The sequence below is a fragment of the Salvia miltiorrhiza genome, chromosome 4 (genome assembly GCF_028751815.1).
Source record: "Salvia miltiorrhiza cultivar Shanhuang (shh) chromosome 4, IMPLAD_Smil_shh, whole genome shotgun sequence".
NCBI lineage: Eukaryota > Viridiplantae > Streptophyta > Magnoliopsida > Lamiales > Lamiaceae > Salvia > Salvia miltiorrhiza.
This window is the reverse complement of record NC_080390.1, coordinates 31,527,358-31,548,113: the sequence shown is the minus strand read 5'-3', so window position 1 is coordinate 31,548,113 and position 20,756 is coordinate 31,527,358. Positions and strand designations below refer to the sequence as shown.

Sequence of the window (20,756 nt, the reverse complement as noted above, 5' to 3'; positions counted from 1 at the left end):
CGGACGAACTCCCTGGCGTCTTTGTTGATGTTAGGCTAATAGAACCCTGCCCGAATGATTTTTCGTACAAGATCACGAAATCCCGTGTGACCACCACAGCAACCTGCATGAATTTCTTTCAAAGCAAAATTAGCTTATTCGGGAGATAAGCATTTTAGTAAAGGTTGGGTAAAAGATCGCTTGTAAAGTTGATCATTTATTAAACAATAATTCTCGTAGCGAGCCCTCTGATTGGATTCTCTGCTCAACCGCTCCCCTGTCTTGAGAAAATGTATAATTGGAGCCCGCCAGTCATCCCTTATTTCCGCCGAGAAAACTTGTGAAGTCCTCATTTCTCTGGTATCACAGAGCAAGATGATCTCTTCATTCCATGTTTGTTCCACCGCGCTGGCCATGCGCGCCAGTAGGTCGGCCTTGGTGTTTTCTTCCCGGGAAATCTGTTCGATCTTAAACTCCTTGAACTTTTGCTTCATCTCACTGATTTTGCAGTGATATGCCTTCATCCGCTGATCCTTGACATGATAGGCCCCCGACAGTTGTTGAGCTACTAACTGAGAATCCGTCCTGATGATAACACATTCAAGGTTATGGACATGTTTTCTTTTTTGTTGTTTCACATAAAGTTCTGCATGCATTTCAAGGTTTCATTGTGCTTGAAACTATGACTACAATTGAGTTTAATTACATACTCATATATGTATTGTGATAATTCTATCATTCTGATTAATGAAATTGATTCAATACATACCCCTACCCTTAGTTAATATATAGATTCAAATAAGCGCCACACAATTTCTTTATGTGGAGCACTAGGATAGTGACACGTGACAGAGGCCTTCTAAGGCCAAGTTCGTGCAGGTGTGAAATTGTAAATAAAAAAATTGAATATTAAATATATTTTTCATGCATTTTATTACTTAGTGTGTTAAATGTGTGAATGGTGAAAAAATGAAAAGGTGAATAAATAGAAAAAAATTTGCCATATAAAAAAATGTACTCCATCTATCCACAAAAAAGTGTCATACTTACCCCTTTTATATGTCCACAAAAAATGCTTTGTTTACCTTTTTGTACATTCATGCCCTTTATTTTTCAACTTACAACTTATGTTATTAATGAACTCACCATTTTATTTAACCATATAATTATCACTATCCATATTCTTTAACTTTTATCCCACTCAAAACAACTTTATCAGTTTTCTTAATACTCGTGCCGATACTTTAATGGGGCATCTTTTTGACTTAATATATTAAAATACCCACTTCTATAATATGTCTATGAAAAATACCTACCCCTAGTAAGGGGGTGGGTACTTTTAATTCCACCCCCATTTTTTTTGTGGATAGAGGGAGTAATAAGTTTCGTGGGATGTTATAAAAATGAATACGACTCATATTTCGTTGAAGAGAGAGAATATTAATTTTTAATTAAACGTACAGAAAAAAATGTCATAATTTCTTATAGGATAAAATGAGCACACGACTTGTTCCCATTGATATGGTGTATATGACTCGATCGCGTTTCCTATCTCTGCTCTGGGTGTATGCGCATGATTCACGGGATTTTGGATTACAAATAAAAGCTTTTTTGGGAACGAAGCCCAATCAAAATCTGATGAATTAATGGTTTTCCTCTGAAAAGTAATGTTTGACTGAATCTTTGAGAATAAAAACGCAAAATTCCCCTATTGTGTCTAATCTAACCAAATTAGAACTTTATATTAAACGTGTATAACGAAGCCGGACATCCCAGACACAATCCAACAATATTAAAATGTGTAATGCCCCTTCCGTCCCATCAAGATTATGTCACAATTACTATATTGAATGTCCGTCAAAATTATATCGCTTTCCTTTTAAGGCAATAATCTCACCATTCTCTTTAATATTTTATCTTTAGTAACACCTTTTATTTACAAAAAATTCACCTCAAATTCAATCTCAATCACATATCTCATAAAGTTGTGGGACCCTTTCTCACTGCATCAAAATTATCATCAATTTTATTAAATCTTGTGCCCAAGTAATTTGACATAATCTCAGCGGACGGAAGGAGTAATAGCTAGTAATAAACTTATACTCCCTCTGTCCCTAAAATAAGTTCCTCTTTTTCCTTTTTGGGACGTCCCCCAAATAAGTTCCTCTTTCTTTCTTTCCATTTTTGGACAACTACCCCACCACTAATAATACTTTATTTATTCTTACTTTTCACTTTTTCACCACTCTCAATACTAATTATAACACTTTTTCACCTTTTCACCACTCCCAATACTAATTATAACATATTTTTCTCCACTATTAATACATTTTATCACTTTTCCTTAAAACCCGTGCCGTCCCCAAAGAGGAACTTATTTTGGGGACGGAGGGAGTATTTCTATGTACTCCTACAATTTATTTAATACTCCCTCCGTCCCATTAAAGTCGTCTACATTCTTTTTAGCACGGAGATTAAGAAAAAGATTGTTATGTTTTAAGTATGTTTTAATTAAGTATAGTCCATCAAAATTAAAGAATTAATTAATTGTGGTCCATATTTTTCTTCCAAGTGTTTCTGTTCCATTTTTCAAGCCAGCGCCGGCACCGGTGCCGGTGCTGTCAGCTCCGGCGACGACTGTCAACATCCAAACCAAGAAATTGGCTGTCAAACCAAAAAATCAATTCAAACCATTTTCTATACTACTACAAAAACGCTCATACATAACGGATAAAATCCGTTATCTATGAGACCAAAAAACCGATAAGTATAGTGGTGATATCTATGATACTGTCATACATAACGGTAAAAAAACCGTTATGTATAGTCGTATAGATAACGGTATCTGCGCTCATACATAACGGTTAATATCCGTTATCTTTACAAGTGATACATAACGGTTCTTACCGTTATGTATTATTGTTTTTACCGTTATGTATTAGATATATATATATTTTTTTTCCATCATAGTTAACAGTTTTTTGCACTTTTTATAACGGTTTTAACCGTTATCTTTGATAGAAATACATAACGGTTTTTTGCATTTTTTATAACAGTTTTTTACACTTTTTATAACTGTAATATATATATTTTTATTTTCCTATTATTTATCTAAAAAATTAAATTAATAATTTTAAAACAACAAATGACATTGCCATCGATAACATATATTATATAACATCCGAAATATTCATACATTATCATCCAAATATAATGAAAACAACACAAATATTCTAGTTAGCTATATGATTAATTAAAAAATATTACAAATGCGCGCAACTTGCTAGACATTTGAAACGACGTTCTCTGCTTCAGCCTTCTCTTTTGTAGTAGTCCTCATAGCTCATCGACTCTCATCTACTTGATCCGCCAAGATGATAAACTCAATTACACTAATGAGCTGGAGAATTAAAAAAATCCGACAACATGTGAGTTATATCAAATATTGATGCATAGTAATATAACAGAATGCAGAATCTAAATCAAATTTGATAGATATATAAATATGATGAATGATTTTCTCAAAAGCAAGACATTGGTTTGGATTCAATATTTTGGTAAAAGATTTTACAGAAAACACATAAGTAATCTTCAAGATCTCAATATTCTATCTATATTGTTAAAATGAAAAGAAGATTACCCTCCACCAACACGAGCGAGTTCACCTGCAAAACATAGCCAACCCGAGCTTCTTAAATAAAAGAAATATGAAAGATATTAACAACCTAAATCTTTCTATAACTACATAGGTAGTGATTCTGTATTCTACAGCAATACTCTTCATTTTCATAAAGCAGATCCATCACATCTATACAAGCTTCAAACTTCACATGCTCCCCAACTTGGGCAACTGCCCTAAGTTAACCAAAAATAAAAATTCCCCAATTAGAATTTACACATTAGTTTAGAAAGCAGTTTCAAACTGAAGGGGCAGAAAGAACTCCTTGTTGGTCACGAAGCTTACTTGAATTGAACAAGAAGCTCTTCAACTGAAGCAAAAGCAATTTTCGACATGCCAATCCCAAATTGCAGAACCTTAAAGAAACTCGATTACTTTACCAAACAGGAAAGTGATCCAGAGAACAAAAACAAGTCAAATAGTATTAGAAAGAAATAGCACATCAAACAATACCTGCATTAGCACTATCTCCTGCAGATTTCTTGTTAGCCATCATGCTTAATAGAAAATGGAGAAGGATCTTATAAGCATTAATGAAACAATGATCTTACAGCTTCCAAAATATCCCCCATGGTGAAATGTTGCTCCTTGATAAAGTTGTCTCCCAAGGATTTGAAATTTTTAACAGACAGAGAAGGTGAATCATGTATCTGAAAATAATCAAGTTAACACACAAGAAAGAGGATATAGTATCAAGACTAATAGATAATATACCTACTTTGCTTGATATCCATAATGAAACAAGAGCAAATAGCTGCAAGTTACATTCTCCAATCGGATGCAGAAGCCAGTTTTTCATCACCTTGCTGTCTTCGAGTCTTTGAATGGTTTGCCATAAATAAAAAGAAGTTATCAAATAAAAGCACCAAGTGCAGTATCCAGTATCTGATAATTGAATTCTGGTAGGTTCAAATTGTCTCTAGATTTGTATTTTGGTTGTGAGTAAGCTTACAGTTTACTTTAGCATAAGCTCTCCTCAGATTAATTGGAGTGATCAGCACAAGAGATAATCAAAACTTCTAAAATCTAACACCAGTAGCCAATAAAAAGAATCAACCAGATTAAACCTCCTAGACCTCATCACCAATCCAATCCAATCCAATCATAAATTTTCAATTTCATAAAGGAAAAGATGGAATTATAACAGAGAGCCAATCAATCTACATGTAAGAAATTAGGAGCACCATAACACAACAAAATCAGAATAATTTTCCATTAATCTTGACATGAATCTCATCTAAACTAACCCACAAATTTAAAGGATAACTCAATAAAAATAGAATGTCAAGACATCCATATGAAATCTCAAGCATTTCAATGAACATCTGTAAAATATTCAGTTTCCACAATTCACACAAAAACTTAACAAAATACAACTTAGATCGAAGCCTCCGCACCGCCCCATTTTCCCCATCCCTCAGCCGCCGCCACCCTCACACAGCATACACACACAAACCGAGAACAGGAGAGAGAGAGAGAGATCGAGAGGGAGAGAGAGAGAGAATAAAGGTGTTACCTGAGGCAGGGGGCGGCGGTGCGACGGCGGCGAAAGAGGCGGGACTCGCCGGAGGGGTGAAATTCAGAGAGGAGAGGGAGGCTGAAAACCCTAGAAATTGGGGATTTTATTTTGGGGAAGAAATAAGGAAGAAAATGAAAGGAGAGGAGAAGGAATAAGAAGAGGCGCCGGCCTCGTCACGCCAGAGGCGGCGAGAACCGACGACGTCGCCGGACGAAAGAGGGAGAGAGACGACATGGAGCGAGAGAAAGCAATAACGCAGAGAGAGAGGGAGTTTGCGTACAAATAAGAGGGGGTTTGGTTGGGTGAGTAATTAGACACCGATCCGGGCAGACGGAAGCAGACCATGGGCGCGGCGAACTAAGGGGGCTGGACGGAGGCGCGGCAGACCGGGGGCGCGGCGGACTGGAAGAAGGTGAGGATTGGGGAAGCTGAGCGGGAGAGAGAGGTGTTAGTGTTTGGTGGCTTGGGGGAATTAGATTAAGTTAAATTTTAAAATTAAAAAATGCTCATAGATAACGGTCGGCTTAACGGTTTTGTAGTACCGTTATGTATGAAACTAATAGATAACGCATAAACATAACGGATTAACTTAAACCGTTATCTATTTCCATGGACAACAGTACATAGATAACGGTTTTTTGTCAAAACCGTTATCTTTTCAAAAAATGCGCTCATACATAACGGTTTTTAAAAAAAACCGTTATGTATGAAGCGTTATGTATGTGCATTTTTGTAGTAGTGATATTCCAAAAAATCAAACCAAATTCTTGAAAAAACATTGAGCAGAGGAGAGGGAGACGCCGACGCCGACGCCGACGCCGGCAGCCCCTTAATTCTTCAACCTATTCACGCAGTGAGGGAGAAAGAGATAGAGAAATTGAGCAGAGGAGAGGGAGACGCCGACGCCGACGCCGGCAGCCCCTTAATTCTTCAACCTATTCGCGCAGTGAGGGAGAAAGAGATAACCCAATCGACACTCCATCGCTCACCCCTAAATCGGCGGACCTAGACTTCGATTTTCAGCCGCTCGCCCAAATCGCAGCGAAATCCCCTCAATCTCCAAACCCGAAGGAAGCGGCGCTGCTTGGAGAGGCAAATCGGCGGCGGCGGCAAAGCCCTAGCCCCAAATCGCAGATGCAGCCGACTGGAGAGGCGGAGCGCCAAAGCCCTAGCCCAAATCGGCGGCGAAGGCAAAGCCCTAGACCCAAATCGGAGAGGCAGAGAGGCAAAGCCCTAGCCCCAAATGGAGGCTGTGGAGCGGCGCTAGGTGGAGGGAGGCGGAGGCAGAGACGGGTGAAGGAAGGCGAGGAGGTGGAGGAAGGCGGCGCAGGTGGAAGAAATGGAGGTGTGGAGCGGCGCTAGGTGGAGGGAGGCGGTGGAGGGCCAGATCCTGAGAGAGCAGAGGCGAGGGAGAGTGAGAGGGAGGTCAAGGGACGGGCCGGCCGCCGGCGACGAGGTCGGCCGCCGGAGAAGAAGAGAGAAGGGGGTGGGGCGCTGGGGGAGGGGGGTTGCTGTGTGCGTGTGTTAGTGTGTGTTTTGTGTGTGTGTTTTTAAATAAAGAGGGTTTAGATTTAATTAGCAAATTTTAATTAAGTGAATTAATTGTAGTTAACTAAAATAAATATTTTCATTTTTGGAAAGTGGCCAATTTTAGTGGGACACCCAAAAAAGAAATGTGGCCAACTTTAATGACTGAGGGAGTAATATTATTCAAAATTTTAATTACAATCATTCAAAACTAGACGTCTGATCACCGAGCTAGGTAGCACAGAAGCATGCAGCAGTCTGAGAAGTAGACTGTCCTTTGCAATGACTTGTCACTTGTCAACAAAATTTCGAATAGGGGACCTATCACATCAACATTGATCAACTCATTTTAAACCTAAATAATTATACTGTACATATTTACACAAACATATAGTATTAGTATTACTCCATGTATAATTAATTTCAACGGATGCATTCTTAGTGCTCGTCTCGTTCTAATAGAGTAATAGAAAGAGAATGAAATCAAATAAATGAATGAAATGGTAATAATAATAATTATTTTTATTGAATGTTTGGTTTAACAATGAAAATGAATCATGAGTAAGAGATTCCATTTCTTTTGTTTCCCCTCTATTTTGAGGGTTAACAAATTGGGTGATTGAGTTACACTCAAATAAGGGTAATGATTATCTCATCACCCAAACCAAACAACAAATAATTGATTCAATTATTTGATTTCTTTTCTAACCTCTAAAAACACTCAATCAAACGTGGGCTTAATATGAATGGCATAATCAAGCAAATCACAAAATAACACATAATATTTGAAATTTATGACTCAGCACTTGGGCCAACTCCAAAAAATGATTCGTATGAAGCCAAACACAATAGATCCATATAAATATATCTATTGTGATTATATACTCCATCCGTCCGCCAAAAGTAGATCATTTTTACTATATTGGGCGTCCGCAAAGAGTATACCACTTTTTTTTTATGGAAATGGTCCCACCACCCACTTTAATCTTTTATCATTACAAACACTCTTTATTTACAATATAACTCACCACAAATTAAATCTCAACCACACATCTCATAAAGTGGTGAGACTATTTCTCCATTACATTAAAATTATCACCAATTTTATTAAATTCTATGTCCAATCAAAGTAGTCTACTTATAGTGGACGGAGGGAGTACATAAATTCACGTTGATGGGTAAATAAGAAAGCACCAATAAATCATACGTTTATTTCATGTTTGAACTTGCTCACATTTATAAATACCAAAACCTACATTTACCTTGCGTATAAAAAACTTACGTGTAGGTTACGGCGCCGTACAGGAATGACATTTCACTCAAATCGAAATGACCTACACTACGCGATTCGATTTTCAGACATGAAAATGTGATCCAACGTTGTCCACAATTTAAAGAAGAGCCAAAACTTTCCTTTCTGCTTCGGAAAAACCCTAGAGGATGTCGCCCAACCACCGAGGCAAGGGTGTTCTGCCACTCACCATGGAGGAAGAAACACCATCACAACTCCAACAAATGGAAAATCACGTCGACACGCTGCCTCTTGTCGACGTAGCTGAGTCCAGTGATGCCCAACAACTAAGGGCTGAAGACACAAAAAAGAGGAAAACGGTGGCGGAACCATCTCAATATGATGCACGTTTCAACTGTTCTATTTGCCGTTCCGTCTCTACAGGCTCCGGACCACACCGTCCCTGGTATTAACACTTCCTTATTTCATAACTACAATTGCCGAATCTCATGTTTTTAGGCGATTCATTATATCAGCCTCGAATGAACTCAAAAATAACTAAAAATATATGCTTTTCATTTATAAGTTCAGATCCGGTGCCCCCTCGTCTTTTTTTAGGCTGATAATTAAATTGGCTTATATATGGTGAAGGAAAATATAATGCTCTGCGATTGATAATTTAATGTTACTTGGTCGCCTTCAGGCAGCAATAATCAATTAGTTTCATTCAGTGACACCATTTACCTTAATTCTTATTTAATTGCTCAAGTCATTCTGTGTTCTTTTCATGTTTAGTATTTAATTTGCTGCTTTCTTGCTGTAGAAGAGGGTTTTTTTTAGACTTAATTTGATGATCTATATTTCAGAAACTGAGGACTCTTGTCTGTATTTCGTCACTCTTTCGGGTATTCTGAGAATCAAGGGAATCGAGTTGTGTTCTTTGTTGAGAGTTCTTGCTGCGTCATTATGCAACATTGCTTGTATTTCAACATTACATAACTTTTCATTGTATGTCTTGCAGCTTCCTAGAATGCGGCCATGTCTTCGGGTTTGACTGCATTACTACCTGGCTGGCACCCGGCTACCAACCCTTCGTATGAAATTTACTTTGAAAAAGTTTATTTTGCTTGGAATGCTGCGAGCCTAGTTATTGAAACATGATCATGGGGTTTGTGTTTATTGTAGTGTCCAACCTGCAAGAAGATGGCGCACCCTAGTGATGTGAGGTGCCTTTATGGCACAACAAATAGGGAAGAATTGGTAAGTCATAATATATTGTTCACTACTACTATACTATACACAGCTTATCCCTAACATTATTGATTGTCGATTTAATGTGATTAGCTCAAGGAGGCCAAGCAGCGTATCGAAGAAGGTGAAAAACGAATAGCCCAGCTGCGCCAGACATTTAAGAATGAGCTCGAGGTTAGTTAAACTAAAAGGGCCACTCAACTTCAATATGTTACATAACATAACATAACGCACACTATTTTTGCATACATTACTAGTTGAGCCAGCTGCTATTCAAGTGCTTGGAATCTTATCATCAAGCTGCATATGGTTTAGGGAGCCCGGACGCCATGCCTTAAACCTGGTAATTAATCCCAAATCCTCATTTGTTGCTTCCATGAAATCTATATTGTTCCTATTAATTGTATTTAATTATTTCCTGCAAATGTGCTTTGGATGTAGGTTTTGGCGTGTAACTCACAGAATCATCCACAAATATGATGGGCTTGTCATCATCCTTTTTGATAGATTTCTAGCTACCAAACTATGTTTCGATGTTTTAACGGTCGCTAAATATATGACTAGATTTCTAGGAAATCTTATTTTTGCTAAAACTACTAACTTTAGATTTCCATTGAATCTTTTATGTGGATGTAAACAGTGAGATCTCTAGGGCCTGGAATACCTTTTTGATCATTATTATAATATGGTGTTGACTATGGGTATAAACTTCAAACTCTTCTGCATGTCGTTGGCTTTCGTATAAGTATGTTCATTGCAAATGTGTGTGCTACATATGCATATGTCATTTATTTTTCGTGTTATTAATTCATTAATGAATAGGTGGTTAATGTTGGCATGATTATATTTTCAAACCCAGCGTAGTTTCTTTCGATATCCTTTTACCCTAATTGCGAATGAAATATTTGTTAGCCTATTGTTTACCGCAGAGTTATTACTTCCTTGAGCATTTTAAAAACGAGTGCATAGTATTCTCAAATCTATATCTATACCTATTATAAAAGAGCCTTGTTTTACAAAATTTGATTTGCCTAATATGCCCCTATTTCTTAATCTATTTTAAGGACAATAGTGTAATATCATATCAATGGGATTGGAGAAATCCCATTAATAAGGATAAAATTCTCAATTATGTATATTTTAAATCATTTTACTTAAGCAAATATTGATTATCTACAAATATTAAAATAACCATTTTACTTAAGCAAATATTGATTCTAATAACAAAAATAAAAATATAATAATGCTAACCACTACTACCCAAAATGCTCTTTTATAAATACTAGCAGAGTTTACGTGCGTTGCACGTATTACCTCTTTATTAAAAATAATAATATATTTAAAGATAAAAATATTATAATGCTATTAATTATTGATTATTAACTTTAATAAATACTTGCAAGAAGGTAGAAAGAAATAAATTAAAAATAAAATAAAATCATATACATGTGTAGAATTTTGACCATCAAAATTGTATTGTAGTTATAATGATAATATATTATAATATAATTGAGTAAGATTAGATGAAGAAAATACACATATTATATTTTTCTAATTACAAGACAAAAAAAGTTGTTTTGCTATCATCTTATATAGTCCCACTAATCCAATTAAATATTTCTAAATCATAAAACTAATTGTTATTATGGCTAGCTATAATTACTATAGTTACATGGTATACAAAAAGATAGTTCACTATATGATACTCATACTTGAAATTTGAAGATCAGTAATAAGGAATGTCCCATTTTTCTTTTGTGTCAATACCTTTAAATAATCATTTTGCTTAACACTTGTCCATAGAGTAAATGTGAACAAATTAAGTTGTAGCCATACTATCCAAATTTTGTACGTTTCACACCATTAACACTTGATTAAACGTGATGGAAGGTTTTTGATTTGTTTTTACAAAGATAACTTTGTAAAAACTAATTTTATAAAATCTATCAAATTTTCAAAATTTATCTCGTAAAAGTTCAAAAAGTATATATTTATAAAAGAGCATTTTGGGTAGTAGTGGTTAGCATTATTATATTTTTATTTTTGTTATTAGAATCAATATTTGCTTAAGTAAAATGGTTATTTTAATATTTGTGGATAATTTAAGATGCATTTACTTTTCATGATTTAAAATATACATAATTGAGAATTTTTATCCTTATTATTGGAATTTCTCCAATCCCCTTTCAATAGGATAAGACTCAAGCCGGTTATCTTAAACTATAGAAATTATCAAGGGTATTGAGATATCTTAAAATTTGAATTCATCTTAATAAATAATGAGTTAACATATACTCCCTCCGTCTCGCCCAAGATGCTACATATTTCTTTTCGGGTCATCCCAACGAAGATGATACATTTCTATATTTAGCAAAAATAAGGAATTTTAAACACTTAATTAACACTAATTAAGTATTCTCTTATTACCTTCTCTCTCCTACTTTATCACTTTATTACATTCTCTTTCTTATTTTATCACTTTATTACATTCTCTCTCTTACTTTATCACTTTATTATTACACACTTAAAACACTAATCAACAACTCCTTAAATTCCGTGCCGAAAAATAAATGTATCGTCTTGGCTGGAACGGAGGGTGTATATGCTATCTTTCCCTATTAAGTTAACCCTCAATAGTAAACGCCCCCTTACACTATCAAAATTATATGTCTTCTTCCCAAAGTCTCATTCCTAACTTATGACATGCATATTTTTATAATTTGATGGATCTATAAGGTAGCAAGGGCCTCCTAAGAGTAATATTTGTAGAATCTCTTAATTATTTTGAAAGAATTAGGTATGTAGGCTATAAATGAATACATAACTCCACATAAAAGATTGTCAAACTAATGAATTAATTTAATTTGAAAATTGAAAGTTGAAAGTTGAAAGTTGAACAAAAAATTAGTTTTACAAAATTTGATTTGCCTAATATGCCCCTATTTCTTAATCTATTTTAAGGACAATAGTGTAATATCATATTAATGGGATTGGAGAAATCCCATTAATAAGGATAAAAATTCTCAATTATGTATATTTTAAATCATGAAAAGTAAATTCATCTTAAATTATCTACAAATATTAAAATAACCATTTTACTTAAGCAAATATTGATTCTAATAACAAAAATAAAAATATAATAATGCTAACCACTACTACCCAAAATGCTCTTTTATAAATATATATTTTTTGAACTTTTACAAGATAAATTTTGAAAATTTGATAGATTTTATAAAATTAGTTTTTACAAAGTTATATTTGTAAAAACAAATCAAAAACCTTCCATCACGTTTAATCAAGTGTTAATGGTGTGAAACGTACAAAATTTGGATAGTATGGCTACAACTTAATTTGTTCACATTTACTCTATGGACAATTTTGTCTAAAGTGTTAAGCAAAATGATTATTTAAAGGTATTGACACAAAAGAAAAATGGGACATTCCTTATTACTGATCTTCAAATTTCAAGTATGAGTATCATATAGTGAACTCTCTTTTTGTATGCCATGTAACTATAGTAATTATAGCTAGCCATAATAACAATTAGTTTTATGATTTAGAAATATTTAATTGGATTAGTGGGACTATATAAGATGATAGCAAAACAACTTTTTTTGTCTTGTAATTAGAAAAATATAATATGTGTATTTTCTTCGTCTAATCTTACTCAATTATATTATAATATATTATCATTATAACTACAATACAATTTTGATGGTCAAAATTCTACACATGTATATGATTTTATTTTATTTCTTTCTACCTTCTTGCAAGTATTTATTAAAGTTAATAATCAATAATTAATAGAATTATAATATTTTTATCTTTAAATATATTATTATTTTTAATAAAGAGGTAATACGTGCAACGCACGTAAACTCTGCTAGCTCCTTAAAATCCGTATCAAAAATAATTGCTCAAGCTTTATGGAACTGAGGGACAATATTGTTCACATTATGAAAGGACAGATTTGCGATTTCTCTCCATCTTCAGAGAGCACAACTCCATTGACATTGCGACAAGAATAGACGACAAGAAAGTGACCTAGTCTCTCTCTCTCTTGACCCGAACAGGAAGTCAACGATGCGAAGACTTTTGCATCTCCAATTTTGATGTTTTTTGTCATGCACATTCCATCTAATTCTTCGTCATCAATCTTGTCTACAAAGATGAATCCTTCCAATTGTTTTCCATGACATAAAAAAATAAAATAAAAATAGTCATAAGTGGAATACCAATGTCCATAAAGCTCAGTAAAATTGATCTCTCTTAGAAAAGCTTCGGCAAGTCCATGGATTCAACTGCCATCGAGCTACTCGAAGAGTGCCGTGAAAAACTATATTTATGTAGCAACGATTATGACGCCATGATAGAACACAATCTTGAGGCGCCGGTGCCGTGGATCGGTATGTACATTGCAGCCGCTTCTGCAATATGCTCGTTTGCTATGGCCGCTGATGGTTTCAGAGGCTTCAGAGGCAAGAAAATATGGTTACCGTGTAAGTATTTCTCTCTCAATGCTACTTCATTGACACTTTTAACTGTGGCGATGAAGCTGACTGTGGATCTCACAAGTAGCATGATGGGAACCAATGATAAGATTGCGAGCGTGGGCAGTCTAGTGCTGATGTCAGCTGCTATCGGAAATCTCATGACATCTGTAGCATCCATGGATAGTAATGACATTTTGTTGAACCTCACCGCTTTGGGCATTTTAGTGGTGACAATTGCAGCAAATGTCTGCATCCATGAAGTGGAAACGATTGATGTTCTTGATGGCAGTGTTGTGTTGGCTGAAGAAATAGCAGCTGCTATTTTCATGCTTGGTTTGGTTGTGCTGTTTTGTTTTTCTTCGATGGTGGTTCCGACCACCAAAAGGTACATAGAATCCAAGTACCGGGAGATGCACAGAATCGTGTCAAATGAGAGGAGGGATGTGGCTAGATTTAGTGTTGATGAGCTGAGAGTAGCTCTGGGAAGATACTGGGTGATGGCAGAAACCGGTAGCCCTCAGTTTGTGATGGCTCGTTCTGTGATTTCTGGTACTTGTGGTTTTATGTGTCTTCTGATGTGTCTTACGTTGATTGAAACGTATGTACGCGTGCGGCTGTTGTACAGTTATTTTGGTCAGACGAGATCCAATTACAAGTGGTCGATGAATTGGATAATGTACAGTCAATTTGTTGGAGTGGCTTTGGGAACTATTGCTCCTTTGATGAGATGGTATGTTGCTGCTTGGTTCAAGGTCTCAGAGATAGGCCAAAAGAGTTTTAGACAAGATTTGAAGATTGAAAAGTATTGGACTTCAAGGCTGGTGGAGTGGAGAGAGAGGCAGCTTCCTTTACAGATTCCACACCATAAGTTTAGGAAGCTGCTTCATGAAGCAAAAAGATTTTTTCTGAATATTTGCATTGGAGTTCAGATTTTCTTTGTTGGAACTAGCAAAATGGTTATCTTCATCTCTGCTATATTTGGAAAATCAATTTTCATGTGTTTCCACCGCATCAACTATTTGAAGGGACCCAAAGGTTTGGAATCAAGGGATGAAATGGAGCTTGATTTGAGCCCATATGTTCTGTTACTCGAAGGAGAGGCACAGCTGCCTCAAAGAATAGTAAAAAACATTTGCAATGAGTTAGATAAGTTGATAGAGAGAGGTGAGATGAAGAAACTCAAGAACCTAATGAGGCTTCTCAACAAATCTGTGAGCTTCAATGGGGTGAAAGAATTTGACAGAGAAGAAGTCCCAAGCTTGTATTCTCAAGAACCTCCCAACTGCTGGTCTCTGCCATTGGTGACCTTGACCAGCATTGCCATCGCGCTTCCCAACATCACGACTAGTGAGATTAACCAGTTAGTGAGTGGTGTTGGTGAAGGCTTGTCCCTTGTGAAACATGTCGAGAAAACTATGGACAGAACCGGGGAAATGGAAGGCGTGAAAAAGGCAGCAGACACGGTGTGGGTAGGAGTCGAACTCTACAGAAAATGGCAGGATAAGGATCTCCAGAATGCAAGTCTCGGAGATGCAAATCACAAAGAGACGCTGCAGAGGCTTTCCAATCTAGGAGAGAAGACAGTTAAGGATTTCACCACTAAGATAGAAGATGTTCTGATGCAGAACCCTCTGAATTGGCCTAGCAAAGTCATAGCTGCTAACTCAATGTACAGAGTGACTCAAACAATCTTGTTGGCCAACAAAGACAACATTCACCAAACAGATGAACAGCTCTTCGAGAGATTATCTGTCATGATTTCGGACATACTGGCAGCTTGTCTCACCAACTTGGCGCATGTCATAATCTTCAAGTGTCACAACTATGCGACCAAAGACAGGCAAGAAAGTGTGAGGCAAGCTGCTGTTCTTCTAGGAGAGAGTCGAGAGATTCTTCAAGCTCTGCAGCATTATGATCTTCCGAGTTTGGATCATGAGAAAGCAGCTAGTATTGAGGAGTGGAGGGCATCTATGGTGCACTTTCAGTAACAGGTAACAATGCAACAATCCTACGATAATGTTTTATGCATCTACTTAGTATGTTATTATAGTTTGCCTCAAGCATTTATGTATTAGGTGTATCTTGTCATATTCTAAATAAAATTGTGAGTTCGCCATATTCTAAACAATGGAATTGTGATTATTTAGTTGATAATTCTGAATATGTTTGTGATTATTAATTAATTCGTATAATTTGAACATTAAATTGATATTTACCATTTTAAATAATTCAAAAAAAATAAAAAAATACTATGAACCAACGACTACGAGAATAGCTCATTACAAAGTACAGTACAATTAATAAAACATTTTACTTTCAATTATTAAAATACGATTCGACTCATCAAACAAAAATGAAAAATAAGAAATTATTATTGATCCTTGAAGAAAAAAACCCTCATGAGCTTGAACTGCATATCATGGGCTGTGTGCCACTTTATTTTTCCATTTGATTTTGGCCATGATGCAAATACCATTGTTAACAATAGGTATAAAATTCTTGGTGAATACGTCACCATATTGGCCTATCTTTCATTTCCTCAAACTCGGACACCTCAATCCCAAAACTGACACATGCACAGCAAACGTGGCAGCATTACACAGACACAATGAGCCTATTTAAATTCGTGGTCAAAGAAGAAACAGCCTTAGGCATAGATGGAGAAGAAGCAAGAAGACGAAAAGAAGACAAAATTACAAGGGCTGCCGGTGGATACAAGCCCATATACACAGTACAAAGACTTGGAGGATTACAAGAAACAAGCTTACGGCACTGAGGGCCATCTCCAACCCAATCCCGGCCGTGGCGCCGCCGCATCCACCGACGCCCCCACCACCACCGCCGCCGACGATCCCAACAAGCAACTCTCGTCCACCGATGCCATAAACCGCCAAGGCGTCCCTTAGTTTCTTTTTTTTTTTTGTTCCAACATGTAGACTGCAGCAGTTGGTGCTGCTTTTTCACTTCCACTTACAGTGGTAGCTGATGCCGTTACTTGTGCGGATTAGCAGCCTTTATATCAAGCAACATAGTAGCTTTCAGATTGGAGAATAGTCTTTTGCATTTCACTATAACAAGTATGCTTCAAATGGAAAATGTTTGAATTTATTCACAAGATCAATGGAGGATCATTTTAATTCCAACAAAACTGAAATAAGGAAAAGGAGTACTGCATGCTATTCATTTCAGAAAGAATCTCACACATAATTTGTACCAAATTAAAAGCTGTGTTGATTCCGACATTTACATATGGGTCATCATAAGGTTTAAAAGTAAACATCACCTTATGAGAAGTACTAAACCGCACATGATGAAATAGTTAATCTTCTTGGAAAAAATCATCGTGCATGCAATAATCTTGTTGATAATGCTACTAAGATGTTGGGTGATGCATAATGCACAACTATTTGGAAGATGATAACTTGATCCACTCGGGCGCATTATTTTTGGTCTTGACTTTATCACACCTCTCAAAAGAATGTTAATATTATCTATAATTTGTGAGAAGGAAAATGACACGCCTGAGGAAAAAAATTCATCCCAGTCGAGATATATCTAGACTAAAGTGATGCATATACCATTTAGATTTCCAAACAAACCTACCTGACTTTGGATTGAAGCCATGCTTATACTGTTAGGTTTCCAAACAAACCTAGCTGACTTTGGATCTGTGAAATGCCTTATCCTCTGCTTCTGCATGTAAAGCAAAAATGTTGCTAGACAGCATACTTACCTTTACCCTTTGCTTATGTATGTAAAGCAAAAACTGTTGTTAGACAGCATATACTCACCCTGGCTTCTGTATGTTAAGCAAAAATGTAGTTAGACAGCATAATTGATGAGATCCATGTACAACTAGTCCTCCATTTCAATACACACATCCGAGTGATGTCTGTTAGGCGAGGTGTGAGTGGAGGAGGCGACAGAATTGTGCTCCATAAACGCTCTCCACTCATCAATATCAGCCGCCTTTTCCGGGCACAACCCGGGAAGGTGACGCTGGTGCAGAACCTCGAGAATCTCCCGCGTCTCCCCGAGAAGGAGCGCCGCTTGGGTGACGCTCTCCTGCCTCTCCTTGACGGCGCTTACGTGGCACTTCAAAGTTATGACGCGCACCAGATTGGTGAGGCAAGCAGCCAGTATCTCCGAGATGATGACGCTCAATCTCTCAAACAGCGCCTCATTAGTCTGGTTTCTCCCCTCCTTGTGACCCAGCAGGATCGTCTGGCTCACCCTGTACATTGAGTTGGCTGCAGTCACTTTCGCAGGCCAGTTCACTGGGTTTTGCATTAGAAAATCCTCAGTGCTCGCCATGAAATCTACAACCGTCTTCTTAGCCGTCTCCGATAATTTCTCCAGCATCTCCTTCCCTGTTGCCACCTTCAGATTTGCAGTCTTGAGCTGCTTATTCTCCCATTTTCCGTAAAGCTCGATCCCCACCCACACCCTGTTTGCTGCATTTCTGATGCTCTTGGGCTCTCTGTTTCTGTTGAGTGTGTTCTCGATGAGCCCCACCAGGGACAGCCCTTCCCTGATCCCTCGTAGCAGCTTGTTCACCTTGTGGTGCGTCACGTTTGGGAGCGCGATGGCGATGCTTGTCAGCGTCACCACCGGTAGAGACCAGCAGTTGGGGGGTTCCAGTGAATGCAGGCTTGGGACTTGGTTGCTGTCGAATTCTCTCACCCCTTGGAAGTTTCTTGATTTCATGAGAAGCTCGATTAGGCTCTTGGGCTTTTTTTGTTCACCTATCTGAATAAGAATATCGAGCTCACCCAATATGTTGTTCAACACCTTCTTAGGCAGCTCCACCTCGCCTTCAAGCAGCAGAACATAACGGCTGAAATCCAGCTCTGTTTCGCATCCTCCCGTATCATCTGCTGCCCTAGAATCGTGCCTCTTCAAACGGTAGAAACACAGCAGCACTGCAGTTCCAAATTTACAAGAAGTTAGCAGGATCAATTTGCTGGCTAGAACAAACAGAATCTGAATCCGGATGCAGATATTTAGAACTAATCCCTTTGCATCATGAACAAGTTTCCTGCACTTGAAGTTGTGGATTTGCAAAGGGAGAGACGTCTCTCTCCATTCCACCAACTTTGAAGTCCAATAGGTCTCCACATAGAGCTCATCTCTGGCTCTCTTCTGCCCCAACTCGGAGAGCTTGAAACGCGCAGCAAACATCCATCTGAACACAGGAGCAACTGCACCAAACGCGACCCCCACACACTGACTGTACAAGATCCAGTTCATGGACCACGCGTAGTTGGTGTAAGTCCAGCTGGGCTCATCATGAGTGAGATGGAGACGAACATGAGCTTCTATGAGAGTCAGGATCAACAAGGGGCAGATCAAGCTTGCAGTGACGGAGATGGCAGCTCGCGCCAACACAAACTGGAGGGAGCCAGTCTCTGACATCACCCAATACCTCTTCACTGCAATCCTAAGCTCATCAATGGTGTACTCTCCCCACTCAATAGGCTTACTCGAAACCATTTTCTGCATCTCATTATACTCCGCCTCTAAATACCTCTTCGCGCTTGGAACCATCAAAGCCAGAGAAAACAGAGCCACGAGCAGGAAAAGCATGAGAAAAATTGAAATTATCTCTTCCGCCATTATAGTCTCAACAACAGAGTATCCGCGCATTTGATATATATGAATGCTCACATTTGCTGTTATAGTAATCACTAGAATGGCTAATGCTGTTAGATTTACCACCATCTCATTGTTATCCACTGATCCTAACGAAGTCATAAAATTAGCCATACAAACTGCCATCAAAATTATGCTACTAATCAAAGCGAGCTTATCGTTAACCCCCCTCATATCGCTAGTGAGATCGGCCGGCAGCTTCGTCGTCACAGCCAGCATTGTTAAGGAGATGGCGTTGAGAGAGAAGTACTTACATGGAAACCAGAGCCGCTTGCTTTGTAAGCCACTGCACAGATCTGCCGCCATGGATAAACAGCAAACAGCAGAGGCTGCCGCAATGTACATGCCGATCCACGGCATTGGTTTGTTCAGCTCGTCTTGAACTTCGTCCATGTAATCATTGTTGCAGTAATAATTGCAGCTATTGCAATCCATTAACCTTTAATACTTTGGTGATTTTTTTTTTTTTTTTAATCAAGTGAGATCGTTCCGAGATCAAAGAGTGTGATCGGCATCGAACGGCCACCTGTTCTCGGAGAAATTATGTGTTTCGGAGATAAATTTTGTGGAGAAGTCATGCGTAGGGTATTGGTTTTCTTCTCTCATTTTCCAGCAACAGACACGATGGCCGATTCCGGTGAGAGAGAAGAAACAATCTCGGGGTTTAATCACACACTCTTTCTCTCTCCTGATGGATTGCGTTGGGGAATTTTGCGAGCATGTGAAGATCGGGAGAATGCGGGTGGAGGTATAAGAAAAGGATCATATCGCAGATCTCATGCGGCAGTGGAGGAGGACGATGACGAAACTCTAAATAAACAGAGAAGAAATTGAAGGAAGGATTGATGAACGAAGAAACAAGAAAGCGTGCATGCAGTGATTTCTATCGTAAAAATAATTTTGAGGATTTTTTTTCTTAGGCAGAACCGCAAAAGCATTAAGTAAAATCAAATTATAGTTATGTAGATAAAAAAAATATATGAAAATAATAATCATTTTGTATTATTATTCTTTTACATACTTATACTATTTACACAAATTTTATGTGTAATTAATATTCGTGTAATAGTGTGTATATATGAACATGACTATAATTTTCTTTTGCTATATGAGAAAGGCTAGTACAAGATATTATCTCTTTTTTTTTTCCAGTTAATAGGTCAATCTATCCATTTTCACCCAATAAAAAGAAATACTAGTATACATTAACATAAAAAAAATTAAAAATAGTACTCAATCCGTCTACGATATCGTTTTCACATTATGGACGACGCGGGTTTTAAGAAAAATGGCGGATAGTAGTAGATAATACTCCCTCCGTCCCATAAGCTTAGGCTGATTGAGATTTTCACAAAGATTAAGAAAAATCATTGGAAATGAAAATATATAAGTAAATTTCCTAGTATGCTCATATTTATTATTTAA

The 20,756-nt window shown here is 37.3% G+C and overlaps 4 protein-coding genes across 6 annotated transcripts; 2 read left to right on the top strand and 2 right to left on the bottom strand.

The window, feature by feature from the left end:
• Nucleotides 1-3,615: 3,615 nt before the first annotated feature.
• Nucleotides 3,616-4,750, bottom strand: LOC131023293 (cyclin-J18-like). Its single transcript, XM_057952839.1, has 5 exons — nt 4,377-4,750; nt 4,210-4,308; nt 3,944-4,014; nt 3,749-3,834; nt 3,616-3,644 (listed from the first exon to the last, which is right to left on the bottom strand). Exons 1-5 carry the CDS (start codon nt 4,455-4,457, stop codon nt 3,616-3,618), a joined length of 366 nt encoding a protein of 121 aa, XP_057808822.1. The 5' UTR covers nt 4,458-4,750.
• Nucleotides 4,751-8,019: 3,269 nt separating this feature from the next.
• Nucleotides 8,020-9,901, top strand: LOC131019917 (uncharacterized). Its single transcript, XM_057948543.1, has 6 exons — nt 8,020-8,401; nt 8,957-9,029; nt 9,121-9,195; nt 9,280-9,360; nt 9,444-9,529; nt 9,628-9,901. The coding sequence occupies exons 1-5, from the start codon at nt 8,145-8,147 to the stop codon at nt 9,522-9,524; spliced, it is 567 nt and encodes a 188-aa protein (XP_057804526.1). The 5' UTR covers nt 8,020-8,144; the 3' UTR covers nt 9,525-9,529; nt 9,628-9,901.
• Nucleotides 9,902-13,372: 3,471 nt separating this feature from the next.
• LOC131019902 (uncharacterized) lies at nt 13,373-16,732 on the top strand. 3 transcript variants are annotated; one of them, XM_057948524.1, is made up of 2 exons: nt 13,373-15,670; nt 16,273-16,732. In XM_057948524.1, exon 1 carries the CDS (start codon nt 13,478-13,480, stop codon nt 15,665-15,667), a length of 2,190 nt encoding a protein of 729 aa, XP_057804507.1. In that variant the 5' UTR covers nt 13,373-13,477; the 3' UTR covers nt 15,668-15,670; nt 16,273-16,732. The 3 variants fall into 3 exon arrangements, with proteins under 3 accessions (XP_057804507.1, XP_057804505.1, XP_057804506.1); XM_057948522.1 differs by having other exon boundaries at nt 16,261-16,732; XM_057948523.1 differs by having other exon boundaries at nt 16,168-16,325.
• LOC131019901 (uncharacterized) lies at nt 16,329-20,286 on the bottom strand. Its single transcript, XM_057948521.1, has 2 exons — nt 17,283-20,286; nt 16,329-16,691 (listed from the first exon to the last, which is right to left on the bottom strand). Exon 1 carries the CDS (start codon nt 19,764-19,766, stop codon nt 17,535-17,537), a length of 2,232 nt encoding a protein of 743 aa, XP_057804504.1. The 5' UTR covers nt 19,767-20,286; the 3' UTR covers nt 16,329-16,691; nt 17,283-17,534.
• Nucleotides 20,287-20,756: the final 470 nt, after the last annotated feature.